The sequence below is a fragment of the Falco punctatus genome (assembly GCF_963210335.1).
Source record: "Falco punctatus genome assembly, chromosome: 4".
Lineage (NCBI taxonomy): Eukaryota > Metazoa > Chordata > Aves > Falconiformes > Falconidae > Falco > Falco punctatus.
Genome location: NC_137583.1, coordinates 80,733,873 through 80,756,210, shown reverse-complemented (window position 1 = coordinate 80,756,210; position 22,338 = coordinate 80,733,873). Strand labels below are relative to the sequence as shown.

General features: G+C 40.9%; 1 protein-coding gene across 3 annotated transcripts; it reads right to left on the bottom strand.

The window, feature by feature from the left end:
- Positions 1 to 65: 65 nt before the first annotated feature.
- Positions 66 to 22,336, bottom strand: LOC308062107 (uncharacterized protein). Of its 3 annotated transcripts, XM_080383076.1 has the most exons (6): positions 10,390 to 22,336; positions 9,685 to 9,863; positions 6,022 to 6,117; positions 2,822 to 2,926; positions 2,319 to 2,414; positions 66 to 506 (listed from the first exon to the last, which is right to left on the bottom strand). In XM_080383076.1, exons 2-6 carry the CDS (start codon positions 9,836 to 9,838, stop codon positions 397 to 399), a joined length of 561 nt encoding a protein of 186 aa, XP_080239202.1. In that variant the 5' UTR covers positions 9,839 to 9,863; positions 10,390 to 22,336; the 3' UTR covers positions 66 to 396. The 3 variants fall into 3 exon arrangements, with proteins under 3 accessions (XP_080239202.1, XP_080239201.1, XP_080239200.1); XM_080383075.1 differs by having other exon boundaries at positions 9,685 to 22,336; XM_080383074.1 differs by lacking the exons at positions 9,685 to 9,863; positions 10,390 to 22,336 and adding an exon at positions 8,901 to 9,672.
- Positions 22,337 to 22,338: the final 2 nt, after the last annotated feature.

Below are 22,338 nucleotides of genomic sequence, written 5' to 3'. Positions count from 1 at the left end.
AACACATAATTGATATAGCGCAGTAATTCTAGTCAAAGGGGAAAAAAAATCAAAAAGAGCACAGATCTGTTCTGAAGTACTTTATTTGAAGAGCAAATTTCATTCCAAGGTCAGCTGTATCAACCAAGACATAACACCTCTGCTTACAAAGAAAAGAAAATGCTAACAGAAGAAAATGTGCCATACACTACACATACTTGGACACTTACAACAGCTGTGTTATCAGCAATACTTTTCTTCAATACAGAAAAGCATTTACTTAATATACTGAAAACAAAAAGCTATCTGAAATCAATTAGTTACCATGTTTGTTTTAAGGCTCCCCACAGCTGCAAACTTCATCTTTGTAGGAAGAGCTACATGAAGCAAAAGCAGCTTATCTTTGTGGAAGTTGCTTCATTCCTTCCTTTTCTTTGTACACTGTAGACCAGAGTACGGCAGTCGACATCTGCACACGTTTGGAGCTATGCATTTTCCTCCATGTTGACAAGGTAGTTTACATACAGCTGAAATGAGAGACCAGATACATGCTATGTCTGCAGCACAACACAGGCTCATTTTTCTTCTTTGTCTCACTGTGCTAGCAGAATTGTTCCCTGGTGACCACACTGGGACGGTATAAATAAAAGCATAATGGAAGAACTGAAAAGCAATGCCTCTCAATTTATGGCATCGTGGCCTTCACTGGAATACAGCCACAGCATGTCTAGTCTTATTCATGCTTCATTCCCCTTTTAAAATACTATCATTTCTGTTGTTGTTTAAGGCACAGGCTGTTTTTGAGATGGATGTCTCAATGAAAGTGAGGGAACAATAAAAATTCCTGCTGAAACTTACTCCAGATGGCTCTTGGATCCATATCCATGAGGAAACAGCTACCAAACACTAGCTATTGTTCACACAGTGCCCTTCCGCTCCCCCACAAGAAGGGCAGAGGAGTGGGCACAGCTTTAGTTGTCCCCTAGCTACATACCAGTTCAGTTAACAAGCCAGGGCCTGCAATTTGCTCATGAGCATCTGCACCAAGAGAAGTCAAACTGGACGCAGATCTAGTTAATTCAGTAACAGTGATTATTTTGACACTAAGAACCTGAACACTTCTACCATTATTGCTAGTGCAGGGAATGAAGCTAAGCATTTTTAAGTTCCTCTGCATCTCCCACACTTACCTTTTAATACCACCCTCTATCTCAATACACTGATGAACACAAAAGGTAAGCATTTTGCTGGTCAAATAGGAATGCTAAAAGTACAAGGGGCAACAGGCACAAACTGTAACACAGCAACTTCCATCTGAATGTGAGGAAAAACTTCTTAGTTTGAGGGTGACAAAGCACTGGACAGGCTGCAAAAAGAAGTTGTGGAGTCTCCTCTGGAGACATTCAAAACCCACTTGGATGTGATCCACGCAACCTGCTCTAGGAGAACCTGCTTTAGCAGGGGGTTGGACTAGATTATCTCCAGAGGTCCCTTCCAACTCTGACCATTCTGTGATTATTTGTTATTCTTTGCTTGACCATATATATTGCAGAAGAACTAACACCAGCTGATCTAGATTCCCACAGCCACATAAAATTTTCAAATGCACAGGACTTCACCCACGATATCCCATTCACAAACAATGTTTAAATGAGCTTTCTCTCAGTCTCCCAGAAAGCAAACAAAAACCTTTTCTTTTTACAGTTTTAGGATTATTGCTTTAGGACCAGGGCAGTGCTGCTGTGAGCATACAGGGACCTGCCAGAGAAGGGTACCCTACAGTTTTTGTATGTAATCATCATCTGCTTTTGTGAATCAAAATTTGGGAAAATGCATGTGGTTGTTCAGCAACAGTGTCAGTCAGTACTAATCCTGACTATAGCCAGTTTCCTCTTACTCTTTTAAGAGCACCTGGAGTTGATTCTGCCAACTTATCCCCGAAGTGAGAAGCAAGTTTCAATCTCCCATGCCCATAAAATTTAATGAAGCTTGTAACCCACGTAGGAAGTGATAGTGTTTCTGTAATGGCCATTTTCAGGTGTTTATACCGGGGTGTTGATTTATAGAAAATATTTCACAAGACATACCAAGTAATGAATTTGGTGACAACCAAAATCTGAATTTATCTAAAGTGGACAAGTTCTGTCTTTCTGACCAAATTGAAAAGCCACCTACTCCTTATGCATACTTGTAAGACCCTCGGTATGCAGAAGCAGCTCTCTTTATTATTCTAAGATACTTGCCTAGCAGCTTTGTTAGGCACCAAAGACTTGAACGCTGTACTGGTAAATCAAACAACTAGAGAACAGGATAAACAAAAAATGTCAGAAGTCATTTACCTAAGTGACATGCTCCACCGACCCATCCAGCTGGACAGCTACAAATCCCAGGAGCCACACAAGCTCCATTATTCCGGCAACCTTGAGGACAAATTGCTAGAAGAAAAGAATGGGTAAGTCAGCAGGATTTATAAAACTGATATTAAAGAATCCTGACAGAATGAAAGATTCAGGATGATACAAATTAAAATGGCAAAACACATTTTCTTCCAGGTTAGATACTCAACTGGTGTAACTCTGAAGGCATTTCCAGGGCCATGGAAATGGAAAAAAATAACTGTGTACTGTGTTAAGAATTTTGGTTTAAATGTTAACAGATGTACAGTTTAATGCAAAATAATTTCACAGTATTTTATCTGAGTGTTTACCAATAATGTATTACTACAGAAAGGAAGGACCTACAATGACTTTTCCATAGTTATTAGCCTCTTAATACTTCTAAAATGTTTTTGTAACTTAAGTTATATTTTTTAATCAATATTTTCATGAATGTAGATACCCACCTTCTTGGCATCTTGATCCCGTCCAGCCAGAAGCACAAAGGCACTTTACAACTCCATTGACAGAGATGCATTCCCCACCATTTTGACAGCCTCCTTCACAGCTTACTGCGGAAGAACAGCATACACAGCACATTTCAGAAGCAGCATAGGATATCAAATAATTATCTTTAAACAGCTGGTCTACCATCAACTACTTGTTCTATCACATCTGCAAAGACTAAAATTTCAACTATTCAGAGCAAGGCACAGTTCTGTAAGGAGTGAGCGAGGATGACAAAACTGTGTCTGCAAATGTCAACTCAAAATGCAGTTAAGATTAAAGTTCTTAACTTTTTGAGCATTTAGCCTGAGAGTACCAACAAACAAACATAATTATCACTATGGCATAGCTCCTCCCCTCCCCAACTGTGAACCAACTGTTCAACAGCCGCACCACAGTAACTACTAACGTACATATTCTTATCAATCTTGCCAAATCATAGCTGGTGAGCCAGTAACATGTGGTCAAGAATTCATGCAGTTCCTTACCTGACAGGACCTACACATAACAAGAGGAAGAAGAGAAGGGGATATTGCCTTGACAAACAAACCCATAACTACAGCCAGGTTGAGTGGTGCCTTCCCAAAGGCCAACTATGTAAGTCAGCCTCCTCATTCCAGAATTGTTCTATGCATTGAAGCCCTGAAGGACTCATTAACAAAGCATTATTTATACCAGACATATGATTGGTATTCAACTGTGGTGCACACCATCTTTGAAACATGGCATAATCACTGTTCTGTACAATCAAATGCATCCTTTCACAAGCATGAATGTAAATGTACACACTACCTTCACCGCACTGAAGAGAAACAACTATCCTTCATTAGAATGACGGACAGTTGGGATGTCTGCTTGATACTTGGTAGAAAAAAGTCCAAATCTCTGTTCTACCACAGTCTTTGAATATGATTTCAGCTCATGATTCAGCTGAGGATTTGACACAAATGCTGAACTTGCAAGGACACGCAAGTGAACTCCAGTACAGCTAGAAAAGCTCTTCAAAGCCTGTTGGCATATTTCTTTGTCACATGGTATAACTTAATGTGTTTAATATTGATTATATTTCATCGATTGTGGTGACAGGGGGAAGTGCGTGAAGACTGAAGGGAAGCAAATATCACTCCAGTCTTCAGGAAGGGCAAGGAGGAGCCGGGGAACTACAGATCAGCCAGCCTCACCTCAATCTCTGGTAAGGTAATGGAACAAGTGGTTCTGGAAACCATTTCCAGGCATACTAAGGACAAGAAAATCATCAGGAATAGTCAGCATGGCTTCCCAGTGAGGGTGACCAAACACAGGTTGGCCTGGGAAGTTGTGGAGTCTCCACCCTTGGAGATATTCAAAAGCTGTCTGGACACGGACCATGGCAACTGGCTCTAGCTAGCCCAGCTTGAGCAAAGGGATTGGACAAGATGACCTCCAGAGGTCCCTTCCAGCTTCACCCATTCTGTGATTCTGTGCGATTCTGCAATAGCATATTGCACCATGCTGCAATTTTGTATATCTAGGCTCCACACACCACGGTAGTCCACCTTAAAGGTCAGCACAAGCACATCCTTTGCCTTACAGGGATAACATGGTAAAAAGCACAAGTCGGATTTTTACTCAGATACAAATCCAAGTCTAGACTGTAGTATTTGCGTATACTGAATCCTCGCTCTGCTTTTTCTATTTAAGTAGTACTTCTCGCCTTACTTCTGATTCAGGCTCTTCTCAGAATGTCAAGCTCCCTGTCAAGACCCCAGAAACCTACACTTTCAGATGGCCTTTAAGATATTAAAAAAAAAAAAAATAATAATCCTTTTTCTGGAAAATGATGCTGACCCATGCTCCAGTTTACCTCACTGCTGTCAACACTGTTACGCCTACTCAAAATGCATAGTTATTTCCCAAGGCATTACACAACAGTACTGTGTTATACAGATCTTCATTAGAAGACACTACTTCCTCATCTTTTTTATTCCTTTATAATGTTAGCAATATTGATATCAAATTGTTATCACTGGCAGCTGAACTCCCATTCAGTCCAGTTAATAAGCCAGAGATACAGTTTAAGTTTCTGCAGACCTAGACAGATGTTACCATGTTACATTCTTTCTTCATAAAACACCAAACACAGCTTTATTAAAAAAATGAAACAAATAAAGAAACAAAAAAACCCTGCCAAACACCAGACAACCTAACAACAAGACTCCAGGGAGCTGCAGAAGGTAGCCAAGTTCCTTCCCCAAGTACTCATTAAGTTACACTCCAAGTAAACTCTTGTAGCTATTTCATATTTGAAGGAAATAAAGAAAATGCCTGCAGAATAAACACCAAGCATAAACAGAGAATTCTGTGAGATGTTGTTGGCTGCTGTGACCAGTCAGACTGAATGCTTATTAGGTTCTCAGTACACTGACGACTGCCCGACTAATTTACGAACATCTTTTCAAAAAGAACTTCTAGAATTTTTTAAGTGCAAGGCTTTTCTTCTGAAACAAAAGCAATGCTTTATTTTCCTTCACTCTCTGAGGATATCTTGCCTACCCAAGGATATTGTTTTCCCCCAAAACTATTTCAAGTTTTCTTCTTTTATCCCAGAACTCAAGTTATCATCAGTAGCCTGATCAGTTCTTAACAATATAACGTTTTCTTAGATTGTCTCTTCCAGTCCATGCATATATTCAATACACTTCATAAAACCATAAGAATTGGTGCCACTTCTCATCTCCATCTCCCATTACCTATCAACAATACATTGCCACGCTTATCTTTAGCGACTTGCCCTCAATATCACCATCTTGCAAATACTACACAAGTTCCAAACACCTAATGTAGAAATACGTCTCTATAAAATTAATTTCATTAAATTATCTAAAGTGTTTGTTATAGAGCTAAACAGAATATTTATGTAACATAAACAAGGTATTTTACAAGGGACAGAATTCTCTAGATTCTCACAACACGTTTCAGCACATATACTTCACCCCATTCTCCTGCAAGTATGCAGATCCTCCAGGCCATGCATTTTTTGACAGCAAGATCAGAGGTCTAAGGATTTAAGGTCATTATTTCAAACTGCATTAGATCTTGGACTTGAGAAGTTCCAAATTAATTTTGCCTGTTTTCAAACTCCTTGTCTTTCCAAGCTATCATTTGTTTGGGTCTTACTCACCTTTATGACAGTATCTACCCCCATAGCCAGGTGGACATCTGCATTTCCCAGGTCTGAGGCACTCCCCACCATTTTTGCATTTTGGATAACATGTTGCTGTTAAGACAGAAAACAAACAAAGTTTGGATCAATATTGGTGAAGCTTACCAAAATTACTACTTAAGTACATAAGAAATTCACGTTATTTTAGTCTCCGAGTACTCAGTTTGTCTTCACATTTCCTAAGATATATCTGCCCTGCCATCCTACATCGCCAGTCAGGTGAAAACATTTGTTTCCCTGCACAGAGAGCGCTCCACTATTTTAAGCTTTTAACCACTCAAAACTAAGGAAGCTTTTGGACCCCAGACGGAACAGGCAGCAAAGCGAGTCATATTAAAAAAGAACAAAGGAAGAAAGCTGGACTGCCAAAGAAGTTTTTGATAACAAGTCAAGAAATGACAGGTGAGGAAAGAAGTGATAAGAAGAAACGATATAATAAAAAAATGTTGCAACTTCAGGGGTATCTTCTATTCTTAAGATGAAATACTAGACTTCACGCTCTACTGGATTCCTACATACATCTCCAGTAAAACTAAGTGCTCATTTCCTCATACCGCTTCTCTAAAATGTCTCCAGAAGTCAGTCACCACCTCCTTCTCCTCCACCCTCTTTTTTTTGTCTCATCTGCCCTCTCAGATTATTTATTCTGAAATATTATTTATTCTGAAATAAACAGTGTTTGTTCAGAAACCATCTAAGATAATTGTAACTTTTGTCATAACTGTAATTATCTGTTGGGAGAAAAGCACCTATGATCGTCACAGATTCTGCAACTTTTTCATTACGGACAGCCTGGACAGGTTGGATAAGGCACAAATAAAAATCTTCATTTTGCAAAATTCTGGGTAAGTTCAGTCAGATTGGTCACTCATAAGTAATTCCTGAATCACCCCTGGTGTCTTTTGTTTATTCGCATACAGATTTTAGAGACCCACGTGTTTCAGAGTCTCAACTGAACTAACTGCAGATATGAGATGCGTTCTCTCACCACATTGCTTATCGTTGACTGGATGGGTAAGAAGTCTGAAACAGGGAAGAAAAGGGAAAAGACGAGCACTGATTTTGCCCTCCTAATCTTACAGCACTCTCAAACAACCCAACTGAAGAACAGAGGACTTTTCACATTAGTATCTGCAGAATGAGTATTTGCATGCAAATACAGGACACAGATGTATGAAAGAACCATTCAGCACTCAGCTTTGCATAACTGTTTTACCAGATGCTTTCAGTTCATTGGAAATGCCATACGAGAGCTCTCAATTTAAGAAAAACTGTTACTTCACATAGTCTCCAGTTCAGTTTTCTTGACAGAACAAGGGATGAAACTTCATCTACCCAAATCTTTTTCTACATTGATGACCTTATCAGAGCGAGCATTCAGCGGTTCCCTTAACAATTCCAGACAGTTCACCTCTCTAATTCAAAAATGGATCTGCATCTCCAACAGTCTTTCACATCTCCCCTAAGCCCCAAAACGTCTAGGATCCAACAGTTGTTTGGAACAGTGCATATAGCAGTTACTCATCCCCAATGCACAGCACATTAGCTACACATCATTTGTCACCACCTGCTAGCCTTAGCTTCTAAATAAAACAATACTCCATGAATGATTACAGTGCTGAATGAAATTTTCAGCATCCCATTTCAGAGTTTAAAAAAATAAATCACATTTTAAATGAAAGGCATTGAAAACTAGAACAAATATTGTACAGATTATATCACCTCTTCGCACAGGACAACATGTCAAGCAAAAGAACTCCTGATATTGAGTGAATTTTAGCAATTAATAGCCACAATAGCCACTTCTGAAAAAAAGGAATTAGAAATCAGACATGTTACATTAAACAGTGTTTAAACCTAAACTCTTCTCCCCAGTGTTTACTTCTGCATATTGGGATACTTTCAAAAATACTTTGTCTCTCGTTGAACATTACCAGGAAGAGATTTCAGTTCCCTACCTTTACGCCTCCTACCATGGAAATGGGATGTACAGATGACTCTGTGGGTCAGGTAGGCAGTAAATTCCAGTATTTTTACAAGCACAATGTACTCCAACAAAAGATCCAGAAAATAACCTACTTTATACACACTTTTTTGATCTTTTCATTAGCACTATTCTCACTAATAGCACCTAGAAAATAACAGTTTAACATTGCTGAGGCTTGGAAAGCTGTCAAGCCTCTCAAAGCACCATTCCTCACTCACGCAAGTATTTAAACGTGCACTGGAAAAATTATACAAGGAAGTGGATGCAAAAGCCTGTCCAACAAGCTGACATGTACCCCACCCTCAACTGGTAAAGCGCTGTATCTACTGACACCGCGGCCACTTCCAACGGCTGGGGCGACCCACCTACGTGAGTGTCTTCACGAAGGAGATGCGTGCGCTACCAGTTTGCTGCCATTGCCTCGCCAGAACCTGGGTGTCTTTATCCCCTTTCTCCCACCGCACCTTATTTACGTCCTGCCAGGCACCCAGCCACTCCCCTCTCTCACTGCTCCCGACCCCAGCCCCTCAGAGCTCCCAGAGGGAGCACTCGCAGCAAGGCTGGCACAGCATGGCGCCCACGCCTGCTCAGGCCCAGACGCGACCCCAGGGGCCACCGGAGCGCAGAGACCCCCGCAGCCGCGGGCAGGCGACGCCGGGCAGGGCGCTCCCCGCCTGTCCCCCGCGGCGAGGCGAGGCGAGGCGAGGCGAGGCGAGGCGAGGTGCGGCGAGGTGCGGAGCGGCCGCCCCTGGCCCGCCACCGCCCCGCCGGGGGGATGCCACCGCAACCCGCCCCCGCCTTCCCGCCCACTGGCACCGCCTGGCGCCGCGGTGCGAGGCCGGGCCGTTACCGTGCTGGCAGAGCTCGCCCTCGTAGCCCTTGGAGCAGAGGCAGGTGCCGTTGCCGAGGCAGAGGCCGCCGTGCTGGCAGCGCGGGCTGCAGGCCGCCGGCGGGGCCGCGCCGAAGGGCCGGGGCACCCCGTGGGCGGGCAGGGCGCCAGCCTGGCCGCCGCGCAACAGCCCGCACAGCGCCAGGCAGAGCAGCAGGCGGGGCAGCCCGCCGCCGTCCCGCCGCGCCATGGCCCGGCCGCCTCACCCGCTGGCTCGGGCAGCTCGCCGCCGCCCCGCTCCGCTCCGCTCCCCGCCGCCGCCTCCTCTCCGCGCACTCCCCTTTCACCCCCCGCTCCTTCACGCCCCCCGCGCTTTTCCCCTCTCGGTGCTCTTCCACTCCTCCTCCACCCCCGCTGCGGCGCGGCCTCCCCCCGCCTCGCCTCGCCGCCCCCCGCGCCCTGCGGTCACGGCGGGTTGAAGCCCCTCCCGGGTGTCCGTGACAGTCAGCGGGTTACCCGGGTGCGGGCAGGGAGAGGGCCGCCCGCAGCGGCTGAACCGAACCGGGCCCGGGGGCTCTGAGGGGCGCAGCCCGGCCCGGAGCCTGCGGCAGGCGGAGGACCCGCCACCAGCCGGGCACGGACCGGGGCCGGACCGGGCCTAGGCCCAGGTGGCTGCCGTGGGTGCAGCCGAGCTGTGGGCCCTGCCGCCCGAGGGCCCTGCCACCCGCGGCCTGGGCTGCAGGGCTCTGGCCCTGTAGCTGCCCGCTCTCCCTCCCTGCGACCTCACAAGCTGAGTCCAATTCACCTTCATCTTTGAAGTCACCACGCGATGTCAATATCTTGACAGTGTTGGAAGGGTGATGCGAGAGTGAGGTGATGTGCTGAACCCGCTGCAGCTTTGCAGATGGGCAAACGGGAGGAGTATGGATTTCATGCTGCCACCTCGTCCAGCATGCCATCGCTGGGAATGGCCTCAATCCAATTCTGTGGCAAATAAAACTGCAATATATTTCAGTTCGATTGTGAAAATATAATCAGTTGCAAGAACACAAACATAGAGGATCAGAAAACACGAAAACACCTTTCCCCTCATCATTTCCTATCTTTCAAAAGCATTTCCTATAATTTTGAATGTTTCCCAGAGAAAGCACACACTTCCCATGCCAAGGCTGAGCCCCAGGGAATTTTATCAGGTGCGCTTGATTGACCAGTAGTGACAAAAGGGTAATATAAATACATATACAAAGTGTCTGCAGAAAAGTGAAGTAAACCTCATGCCTTTTGAAAAACTAAGGAAAAAAACAAAGCTGTCTTCAATGGTGAGAGCTGACTTTGAATTAATTTTACGAATGGCATGAAACAGTTTAATTTGTTGTCTAGGTGAGGAGTAGTATGATCTGGTAACTGCATTCACTTTGACTGGAAATTAAAATTTGTGTAATTGCCTGATAGAATAAAAGGCAAAAGTACTTCTGTTGGTAAACTGGCTTTGATCCCTTTTCACACCTACCGAGGTGCTGTCTGACTTCTTGTAAAGGTGTGCACATAACGTGATCCTTTCAAGTTCTTTAGCCTTTGGAGGAGCACAGCAACAAGTTAAATGGTTAAACAAGAGAAGCCTAGAAGTGCAATACCAAACAATTGCCTGCAATGGGCACAATTCCCCTCTTGCTTGTGCCTAGGTACAAAGCCGCTTTCAGATGATACATACATACAATTACATTCATTCTGTGCAAACCCATGTTGCAAATATCCTTTCATGTAATACTGATGCTGCAAAAAAAGCAGTTATCTAGTTACTCATATATAGGTTGCCATAGTCTGTTAATTTGCTATCTAGAGTAAAAACATCCAAGCCCTGTTGCAGTTCTATTTGTGGCAGGGAGAACAGGGTCTCCTGTTTTCGTGTACAGTATTCCCTGCTGCAAGCACGAGGGTAATTGGATTGAGCAGTGAGAGCACTCATGGTAAAACTGCTTGCCAGAAATATATTGGGGAATAAATTCTTTTCAAAAGGAATAGCTTCCTTTATGCTAACCCCACAAGAGCAAAAGGAGAGAAGAAAAGAACTGAGATGCTGACTCTGGGCTGTATTTTTCTCTGGGTATATCATAATTTTACACTTCCTTGACTTCTGCCAATAATTTTCACTGTATTGAGTTAGTCTCAGAATTATTTTTTTCTATTTTTGTCTTTTCTCCACCAGACAGTTTAATGTGTAAGTGTGCCTTTGATATTAATGCCTAGCAACAATTCATTCATACAGAATTCTTTTCAGGTTTTAGCAGTTATTCTTCATTATTCATGTAGAGAGCCTGATTTTTAAAGTACTATTTATTTTCAGTCCCCTATCTCGGCTTCCCTATTCCAAAAAGATGACTTCTGGTGGCTCAGGTTAATTAAGAGCCCTTTTTTTATTTCTCGCCAGGTTTCCTTTGAGGATCTTAAAATAATTAATACAAAAGGAAATAATCATATTTTGAAATATGGCAAGTACCCCTCAGCAGAGATAATTAAATGCAAAGACTATATTAAATAAGCTTGTTCAGGTGTTTCATTGAATGAAATAAATTTGTTTAAACATTATCTTCTGTAGGAAGGATTAGGCTGCTTCACCATCTTTGTGCATCTAAATTCATCTCAGGGCTTATCAAATTTGCTGAGTGCATGTCTGCATTTTAAAGGGGTTGTGTCATGTTAACAGAGGTTCTCACTGAAAACAGAAATGCTTCCAGGCATCCGACATGCTTTAGCCTTAGAAGTGTAATCTGATTTAAAAAAAAAAAAAAAAAAGACAGCAGTTAATGGAGTTGCTAAGTAGAGAGTTAGACAGCATTCACATCATTCATTCATTCATGTCATAATGGTTATATTTGATACTTAGTTTCAAACTAAACCCAAAACAATGCAGACATGATTAGATTAGGTTCATTTTTTGCTTCTTGAAGCAGTAGAGGAAGGAGTGCCAACATCCTTCTGCCATACCGTCTAGCTGTATCATAGACAGCAATATGCAATAGCCTCTTGAGGGGGACCACTGTCTAGTTCAGAGAAGACAGGAAAGAAATGAAACCTGCATTATAATCAGAGCTAAGGTACTTGGTGTTATATTGTGGGAGTAAGGATACTCACCTGGAGTCTGGACTTCTGCTCCATGTAAGAAAGCAGGGGCAAGGAGTGGCTCTCCCACAACCCTATGGGAATTCCCCATGGCTGGCCATCCTAGAGCATGTGCATGTGTTTCTTGCCTATTTCAAAGACATTTCATTACAGTGGGAAAAACATGCAAGAAGTACAAGCTCAGATCTTCACATGCCATGGGATTTTATGAGCCAGCCAGCGTAATACAGCACAACCTGCTCTGAAAAGTACTGACTTCAAGAAAATAATAAGCCTAGAAATTTGGATATGAAATTTTAGAGGGTGCTTGTGCAGTGGTGATGCACAATAATCTAATAAAATATCAGTATGTCATTAATCAAGTAGATTTACTGGGGTAGGGGGTAATGTTAGGAGGTGTATAGAGCTAACTTCTTTCCTAGCACTGTGCAGCATGTGCGGTTCCAAGCTCTGACACAACCATAGCTGCACTCTTAGAGCTGGACTCGGTGCTGTGCTTAAGTACTTCTAATAACATGTGATCCAGAGCTGAAGTTTTGTGATGCTACACTGATAAACAATAGCACACACATTTATGAGTACTTTTCAGCATAATTTTATTTCCATTCTACCATGTGTAGATGAACCATCAGGTAATGATAGTTAAATGGTATTCATCAAAAGTGATCCCAACTTAAGTCCATGTCAAATCTTTCAGATAATAGGGACTTACGACCAACATCAGTCTTCCTTGTTGACAGTTTGAATACTGATTTGTCTTCCAGTGCAATTGGGCTATGGTGGCATTTGAGAAATATGTATGAAAATCACTATCATTCTGCTAAAAGAAGGAAAATGATATATAGGTTTATATTCAAATGTGTCTATGTGTGAATTAGGTGAGCAGAGATATGTATGTACAGGCTGTGTACATACATTCATCCACAACTGCCGTGTGCATCTCTTGGCGTTGTCCAAAATTAAGGGCCTCTATGGATTGCATGTAGAGATTGTCTCCATTAGTACACCTAGCCCTGATTTCATAACATAAGACGACATTTTAATTTATCTGAGGCAAACGTATTCATCTGAAGAATACCAGCCCTGTATGCAACTTTCAAAACCATTATTCCAATAAGTAAACTTCTTTACATAACAGCAAACTCAAAATGTGATGTTTAGTCAGCAAGACTGATATGCACTGAAGTCCTTGTTCACAAATTTTTCTTGCTAAATAGAAACATGAACATGGTATATATTAGTGAGATACTTCAGGATTAACACATTAATAATTGCAATTAGCTGTAAGTCTCTCAGACCACCACCTTTCCTAGACATTTCCAATTAGGGTGCAGAACAAATCTGTGCCTGGGGATTGTGGGTACCTCAAAACAATACAAGAGTATTGTCAAAAGACCAGCCAGGCTCACTAGAAACAGTTTAGCTCTGAAGCTCTGTTTAGTGCAAGCCAAGGTCACTACTATCTCCTTTGAATGTTGTATGTAAATTACCTGACAGGAAAAGAAATGCTGTTCCTTTGGCCCATTAAAGGATTACTGAGCAAAAAGATCAAGGCTTGTCTTATTCCCTGGTAAACAGCTCAGCTTTCAGCTGAAACCCTAATTCCTTGTTGAATCTGATTCTGTCTTTCAGGAACGTTTGGTGATGTCTAAGCTAAGAAACCTTGCATTTCTACAAAGCGGGTAGGCCAGCGATCCTTTATCTGATTTCACAAACATAAAGTGTTACTTCAGAGTTTCAATTTTATAAAACAAGGCCCTAATCTTCCACTGCAGATCACCTCAGTTAGTTGCTGCAACAAGAAGGGACCAAATATTTACACAGATATTGCCCAATTTTATTTTGAAAGCCGAGGCCAGTCTCACTACAACTAAGGAACTTTCTGCTCATGCTATAGGTCTTAAGATCAGACCCATTATGTAGGTGCACTGTCTAAAAGATGCTGAGCAGGTACATATCAGTGGAAACTGTGATTTATATACAGAAATGGCTCTTAAGGATCAAAGTCCAGATAAAGCAAGACTGTGAGACACTTAAATACCACATCCAGCTTCCTTTAGAGACATCTGCAAACCTCCTTATTTTCTTCAGCACTGTAGTATTAGGCCCTACATCCCAGCAAATAAATGGCATGACATTGCCAGGCGACTGGCACCCTGAATTTTTATTTGGCCTGGAGTTCAAAGTAATTTAGGGCTCAGTATCTCACAATGCCATCAAAGTCAAACTGAAATAGTCCTCTTCCCATTCTCTTTCTGCACTGTACTCTGCTGAGTTGCTGAAGTGGGCTTGCAAGCAAAGGAAAAGAATTTGATTTCCTTACTACTCATGGGCTCTCAACCATGTCCCTCATAAATAAATGATTTTTTTGATCACTGAATCTTATATTTTGCCCTCAAAGATATTTGCCATAATATCCAACGAAAAGAGTAATTGAATAGCACTTGATATAACTATTGACTATAACTCAGATACCACACCACTGCACACAGTATAAATACTAGGGGCCTAATGTTCTGTAAATTAATTGAAGTGGAAAGTCCGTAGTGACATTCATCCCGATGAAGTCAAGGGAAAACACCCAAGAGGGTAAATAGTAACTCCAAGATAGGGTTTTTTTTTCAGTATTGAGTAGTGAATTTTATATTATTCTAGTACTTAAATCTCTGCCTCACAGGATTCATCTTTACATCCATCGAGTGTCCACAGTATCAAATATTATTAACCATTCAATATTTATATAGTTATTATTGTACCATAATCCTTACATACACTTATGCTGCTGTAAGCCAAAGCAACACTACTCAGACTGCCCCGGAGCAAAACCAGTGTCTGTGGAAGCATCCAGAGAATCATCTTTGAGACATAAAGATATCACTTTGTCTGCCACAAAAATGCTGCCAACTTTAGAATGAATGTGGCTACTGTTCAACAGGGCACAGCAACACAACTCAGTAATGTGGAACAGGAAATGAATAAAAAAAGAGCACATCTAATTGATATGTAGATATGGTAGGATGTAATTACTTGTCCTGGAATTCATTGAAAGTATCAATGCTCTGAATGCTCCTTTATATATATATATATATATATAAAAAAAAAAAAGAAAAAAGAAACAAACAAACAAACCAACAAACCCCGTACAATCAGTTCTTTACTGTCCACCAACCAAGATGACTTTAGTTTGGCAGCTGATGGTTAAAAAAATGGTGTAATACGTATTTCTATGTTTTGTATGTCATTGTTATGTTTGTTAAGTTATATTACCTCAAATCTACCTCTGAACAAAGAAAGTGTAGTTCACGTAAATAGTACTTAGAAGTTTAGGAGCACTTTACAAGTTTAAAGGTCCTTATGAATGTTGCCCGCTTGTGCTAATTTTCACAACACTCTTGAGAGAAAAGTAAATAGAAGAACCACTTTACAAATGGTGAGGCAAAAGAAAGTTGTTAGGCAACTCACATGTAAAGCTAACAGCAAAGCTGGAGTATAGACAGTACTATTTGTTTAGTCCACATCTCAAATCATGACAGCATGTCTAATGCAAACATGCCTTCATGTGATCTGTGCAGGTCTGCTCAGGAAAGGAATATGTAAAAAGAAGGAAGTTAAGTAACAGTTTGTTTCTAAAGAACTGTCATTCATCTGAAAACCACCTGTAGGCATTATCTTTCCTAACTGCACAGGTATGATCACACCTCTGTTTTGAATAGAGCTGGAATCTGGGACCAAGACATTTAAAAAGTAAGAGTTGCTAACTTAAATCCTTAATGACAACAGAGCAAACAGGTTGATGCTGAATTAAATTCATGTCAGCCAAGAAAGTAAAAGTGAAAATGATCACTAGTGTCAATGAAAATATCTCAAATCTACCTCTGACTCATGTATGTGTGGGTAACAGGTGGAGGAAATTTGTAGAAAAAAACCCCAGCATGTCAATGACACCTGCGTCTCTAAACATCCCATTAAATGGGCTATGTCCAGTGGATCAGCTCAGGTCTCTCTGCCCCTTATGGGCTGTGCTCCCATTTAAATTCAGCCCCTTGACGGACCTTAACTCTGATGGATGCTTTCATGTACTCCAGCTCCATGTATAATCCATGTGTAACAGAATACTGACTGTGAAGCTTTTCATGTTGTATTTAGTAGTAGCTGTCATATTTGTGTATTGACAGTGTTGCCAGTTGTGAAGGGGTTTCACAGTTTGTGGGATTGTTTTGTTGGTCGGGTTTTTTTCCCTCCCCTAAATCTTCAGATTCTGGAATCCCATTAGTAGTTCTACTCCTCAGTTTTAATTTTAAAAGCTGTGAAAAGAGCTAAGAATGTGATCCTAGAAAACTCAAGCAGATAAACTTCTTAAAAAATATTATTTTTAAGAAGTTGGATGAAATTAACTAGTATTTTTGTGTGTCGGTCTTTTGTGTGTCTAGCTCCTAGGATGAATACTACTGTCCTTAATTTCACTTTTAAAAATGCAAAATGGCAACTCTGTACATACATGCACACCTCAGAACACATGTTCATGAGAATAGAGCCTGAAGTGGCCTGACATCTAGCACAGTCCTAGCCCAAAAATCTGGAAAATCAAACTTCCAAGACATAAGATTCTCTATTTGCTAGTTTAGACATCACATCTGCGTGCATTAATAATGCAATCCCTGGCATTACCTTAAGTGAGTTCGACATTTGACTCTTTTTAATCCAATTTCTTAGGCTGTGGCTCTTCTGGAAACCTTCCTTCTCCTTGTAACAGAACAACAATTACAAGTTATATTTGAATCGTAAGTGTGGATAGAGGACATTCACGCTTTCTCATTTTATCACCTAATTATTCCAAGCTGGTTTAAATCCAGCACCAACAAGATGGCATTTATCAAAGTCTAGTGTCCTGACCACGATAACTGGTAATTCAATGTAAATAAAAGAGGTATCTTTCTGCACCTAACTGTCAACCATTGGGAGACTTCAAACTCAGAGGTCCTTGGATGAAGTGTGCCCCACAGGCACAAAATGATCACATCAACTCATATATGCTGATTGCTATCTATAGCTGTATAATGGAAGTTGTACCAAACATACAGGACTCAGATGCTGAAAAGAGGAGTGCGGAGCTTCTGCAAACACCACTCTGGCTTGAAACGTGCTAGGAATATGCTCAGCAAAATGTTTTAGACAACTGAAAACAAAACATTTACTGTGTAAATTTAACCGAGTATACTTGAAGAAGATCAGCATAATAAAAATCCAGCTGTTTAGCACTTCAGACTTTCAGCTCACACTGCTTATGTGTAAGATTATTTTGCTTCCAAATTGAATGTTGCTGGCTGGAGATGTATGGGTAGACTGGACATATGCACTATGTCTTATTTTATGAGAAAAGAATAACAAAAGTTTTTTAAAAAAGTCTGAAAACCAGCCTTAATAATGCAAACATTGTAAGACAGCCCCTTCATCTCTGCAATGGTTGATACTGATGTTGAAACCTTTCATTTTTACTGATTTCAGTGATGAAAAGTTCAGTACTGCATTACTTAACCTCTCCCGTGCTTTAAAGAAGGCACTCTGACAATGCCAGAACAGACCTTCCCCTTTTTAACATAGCCTTTTTTGTCAAACTTTCATTAAGAGTCTTAGCAATTTTTCTAAGGCAAAATGGAATTAAAAAGCATAAATACAATTTAGTTAATACTGTCAGATTATAATATCTCCATCCTCTTTTTAGAATTATGCCCAGTGGCAGCAGTTTCCATTTCTAAAAATAATTTATAATCCATACTTTTATTTCCCCACCGTGACACCTAGTAACAAACATGCCACTGATAATACTTACCAGCAAAATCTTTGAGAAGGTATCATATCTGCATAAACAATTGTGTGACATTCTTCTATGTATTTGCTCATTTTCGGAGACATGCATTTCCATTTTAAGACCCTATAATGGCCTGTTAATGTGGATCGGAGGGTTTGTTTTAAGACAAATCATTGTTAGAAGGTGCTTGACTTAATTTTTCCAGGGCTGATGGCTGGTCATCATTTTTGTATCAGGGCTGATGTTTTCGTGCTTTCTACTGTAATAGTTATGGGCTAGAACAAACTGCATGGTTTATGAAGTAAAGGACAAAACTTTTGTTTTCTGCTGCATCCTAGAACTTCTAAAGTTGGTTGCTTGCTTTGGCAAACTTTGTATTCTACTCCCCTAACACCTTAAAAAAAGCCTGCCCTGCAAGTGCAAATCAATATGTATTTGCAAGGAAGAAGGTGACAAAACAGTCGTGCTCTTTCCTATAAATCATACATCCTCCATTTCACTTCCTTTTTAATGGCACTCAGAGGAGCAGATGGGCTGAAGATCACAGATGCAGGGCCATCGCTTCCCTTCTCAGCCAGCCTAGGGGTGGCATTCAAGCGTTCCAGGTGCAATTCATACTGACCTTTACACTCAGTAATCAATATGAAACATCAGTAATATTTGACTCACCATTGAAAGTGTTATTTTTGTTATGCCACTGGAAGAAGATGAGGCTGATGGGAATCGGCACTATCCCAGTGACTTTAAGGACACCTGGTCCCTGCACACCTCCTTAACACCCTAAGCCACATAGCACCAACACCCTGCACAAACTAGAAGTCCTAACGCAGAAAAAGTGAAATAGAAGTGTGTTGTTCCTCAGAAAGAAGGCAAAAGGTATGAAAGAGATTGCCAAGGCTTTATTCATTTAAATCTCTGTGGAATTTTCTTAGTGAAAACTTAGATAAGCCAAATAACCCTAAGAAGGAAACATTTCCCATCGTAAAAAAATACTCTACCAGTGGCTCCTCGCCAGCTCAGTCTGTGAGAAGGAAGGACACCAGCTCCTCTTGAGCAGCACAGTCAAACCCAGGTAGCAATTGTTCTGCCTACAGAAAAGTCATCCCACTGGAGTCTACCCAGTGCAAAACCAGCATTATTGTCTAGGTACTGGCCAACAGCCGGCCAAGGCTACTGTTCCTGAGTATACTTCTGGATATCATTTTTGAGAGTTATTTTAATTGCTGCAAAGGCAATGAGGCTAATCACAGAAGATACGTGGGACATAGTCGAAGCCAAGCAAGACTGATTTTGAAGTAGTACCAAACAATGGAAGTTACTAAAATTACAATTGTAAAAGCTTGGGCTATATTTCTGTTTTATTATAAGAATATCAATATTATTCTCATCGTTACTGTGAAATATTCCTGTTTTATTGTAAGAATAACAATAATCTAATAGCGATCTGGAAAAAGTTTTATTTCCTATTTTCAGTGCTAAGAACACCCGTGGAATAACACCATATTCATAGCTATTTTTCCTCTACCACTATGACCCGTGAACTGACATGGAAGTCAACACACAACACAGTGTAGTGCAGTGAACAGAGTTATTATGAGACTGTAAGAATTTCTGTCTCCTTTGCAACCCTCGCATTCATTATTGGCCATTATAGATTTTCAGTAGAAGGAGATGACCCAGCAATCTCCACAACCCATATAGTACATCACATTGTCTTGCTGGGACCCGGTGAGTTTTCACATCTAAGCTGTTCACAGTTTATGTATATAGCAGAGCTATAACAGAGTGTAAATACCTTAGTGTCTTCCTTGCATATGTCACTCCTGAGCAGTAGTTCTCCATCTGTAGAATATTGTCCAAGCTACTATAGATACATCTGTTCAAATGTGTCATGATTTTTAGCCGACTGTGGCTTTTTGACATGTCCCATCAAATAGCCAATAATGATGTATTTTTTGGCATTCCTAAAACTGCTTCCCATGTCACTCAATTACTTGCCCCCAGCAGAATGGCTGCAGTTATTAGCTTGTTCTTCACTGTGTCATTTCAGTTCCATATGAAGTATGACTTCCTGCCATTTATTTGCTTACGGCAACTAGCTGCCTTTCCACCCCCGAGGTTTTTTTTCCCCTCCAAAATGTACTAAATTATTCGCTGGGCAGATGCATAATTATTCTTCATTGTCAGTACATTCCGCAGTTTCTTTAGGTTCTGCTCACATCGAGCAATATAGGTACTAGAATTACTTAGCAACAATTAAACTTCTAGAGTATATTTAGGAAGTATTTTCTAATTAGATTAGGAAGTACCAAATCCAAACGGCTTATAATGTACAATATGTCATGGACAAAAAATACAACCTAGAAAAATACCATGGGACTTATGGGTTTGGTTTTTTGGTTGTTTTTTTGTGTGTGATCATCTTGGATTGGAGTCTTTAATTCTGAAATAAAATTCCATAGTAACATACACACAGTAACGATGCAAACAGCCTGGACAGAGGTTTTTTAATTTGATTTTGTGAAGAAGAATGAGTGTTTAATTTAATATGCTTGGAATCAGCCAAAACTAAAGTCCACTGAAGTTTACTCCCCTCTGTGTTATTTCCAGTTGCCAGAAGAAAAATCACAATTTTGTAGATTTGCTTATTCAACCTCCATTTTACCAAAAATATCTTTTTCTGCATTTCTGGGCATCACAGATTCCTAACCTGCAGTTTGCTGATGAGCTGCTGGTGGGGGATTGTAAACCTCTAGCAAGGAATAAAACCAAAAAACCCCCAAGCAAACAGGAAAACCATAAAAAAAAAAAAAAAAAAAGAAAAAGAAAAAAAAAGCTGAAGTCAGGATAGAAGGCTGTCAAAGCACAGAGGCAAGACAAGAGTGTCTATCCTATATAATCCCATGTTCTGGCCTACTCCATTATTCCTTTTACTGGTTTCTGTAGGCTGTATTTCCAAACTGTGCAATTAGAGGACGCTCTGGCACTGTTTCCTAACTGTGTATATTATAGGTGGGAATTTAGTATCCTAGTATTTCCTGGTGTCTTCAAACAACCAAGTGTGCCCAGACCTCTCAGTGTTCAGCTTCAAATCCCCCTGACCAGCCAGCCTTCCCCTCCGTACTCTACTTGGGAAAGGGGCGCCTTTAATCGTTCAAATCCCAAACGGGTCAGACAAGATGAATTTGGGATCTGGTGAATTAAGTCTACAGCTAAACAGCAAGAACTGGTATGAAACCAGCACGAAAATCATGCTAACCGTGTAGTTCTGCATTCAATAGTGCCTGGGACTGTTACTGGGAAACTGACAATTCTGTGTTGGCAAACTGTTCATGTGATCTGTCCTGCTTTTGGCCATACCAGCCAGCACCCTCCCAGGCCACCCCTAAGGACACTTAACAGAGTTTGAACTCCTCGAGGACCATTCCCAGCAGGCAGTTTGTGCCTAGCTGTGTTGTTTTGTAGGGTGAGACAGTTTACACGGGCAGGGTACATCATACCTATTGGTTTCTTTACCAGCAAACAGAACTGGATACTCTTAATATCCTTACCTAGGTGTAGCTTTACAGCCCTAGCATCTCCTAATGCACCATAGGGGTATCTGCCCTATGACCTACGCCAAGCAGAGTCACTGTTATGCAGTATGTCATCATATAAAGTTTTGGAAAATCTCAACTGTGATCCATCTTTGACCAAACAAGCCTTTTACTTCAGTGGAATAGCAGCCAGCAGTTTAATTATATGTCAGATGCTATTATATTTCTATCTTATACACACAAGCACAGTACTGGGTTAGACATATAAAGTACTAAGTCCACATTATGTTGTCAAGGAAGAATTGCTCAGCATTCAGATGGCAAAGTATTTGACACAATATTAAAGTTAAAAGGTTAATGATGAGAACTGTGAAAGAAAGGGCTATAAACAGATTAATAGAGAACTGTTTAGCATGATTTGTATTAAGTGTAGCATCCATATGGATATTTGCTTTAATACCATTGCAGGCAATATTATCCTCCCATACTTTTTTAGCTAAAAATAGTCTGGCTTCTTCCTGGTCTGTCTATTTCACACCAGGAAGTAGGAAAAATGTTCAAAGTACATTTTCTTTATTACTATGACAACTTTGAGAGGGATTCCATGGTTTGACATGATTTGGGAAAAAGAATGCATCCACAATAAAGCTTGTGGAAGAATGAGGGACCTGTGATTTACCAGCTATTAGCTTGATAATAGAGGCAGGAGGAAAGCACCATTGGACTGTCTATCATGGCTTTTTAATTTCCAGTCTATCCTCACGGTGACACATATTCTACTTGTGCTTTGCTCCTAAAATGAGGTTTACAGTCTGCAGTCTAACACATAAACAACACAGATATAGTTGCAACCTTTACAAAAGAACATAAATTACTACTCGGAACATTAATCAGCTGTCCTATGTTTTACTGGGATAAAAGTAATCATCAGTGTAGACAATAATCATTAAAAAAAGAAAACAAATCTGTCTCTCCAGCAGGTTCAGTATCACAA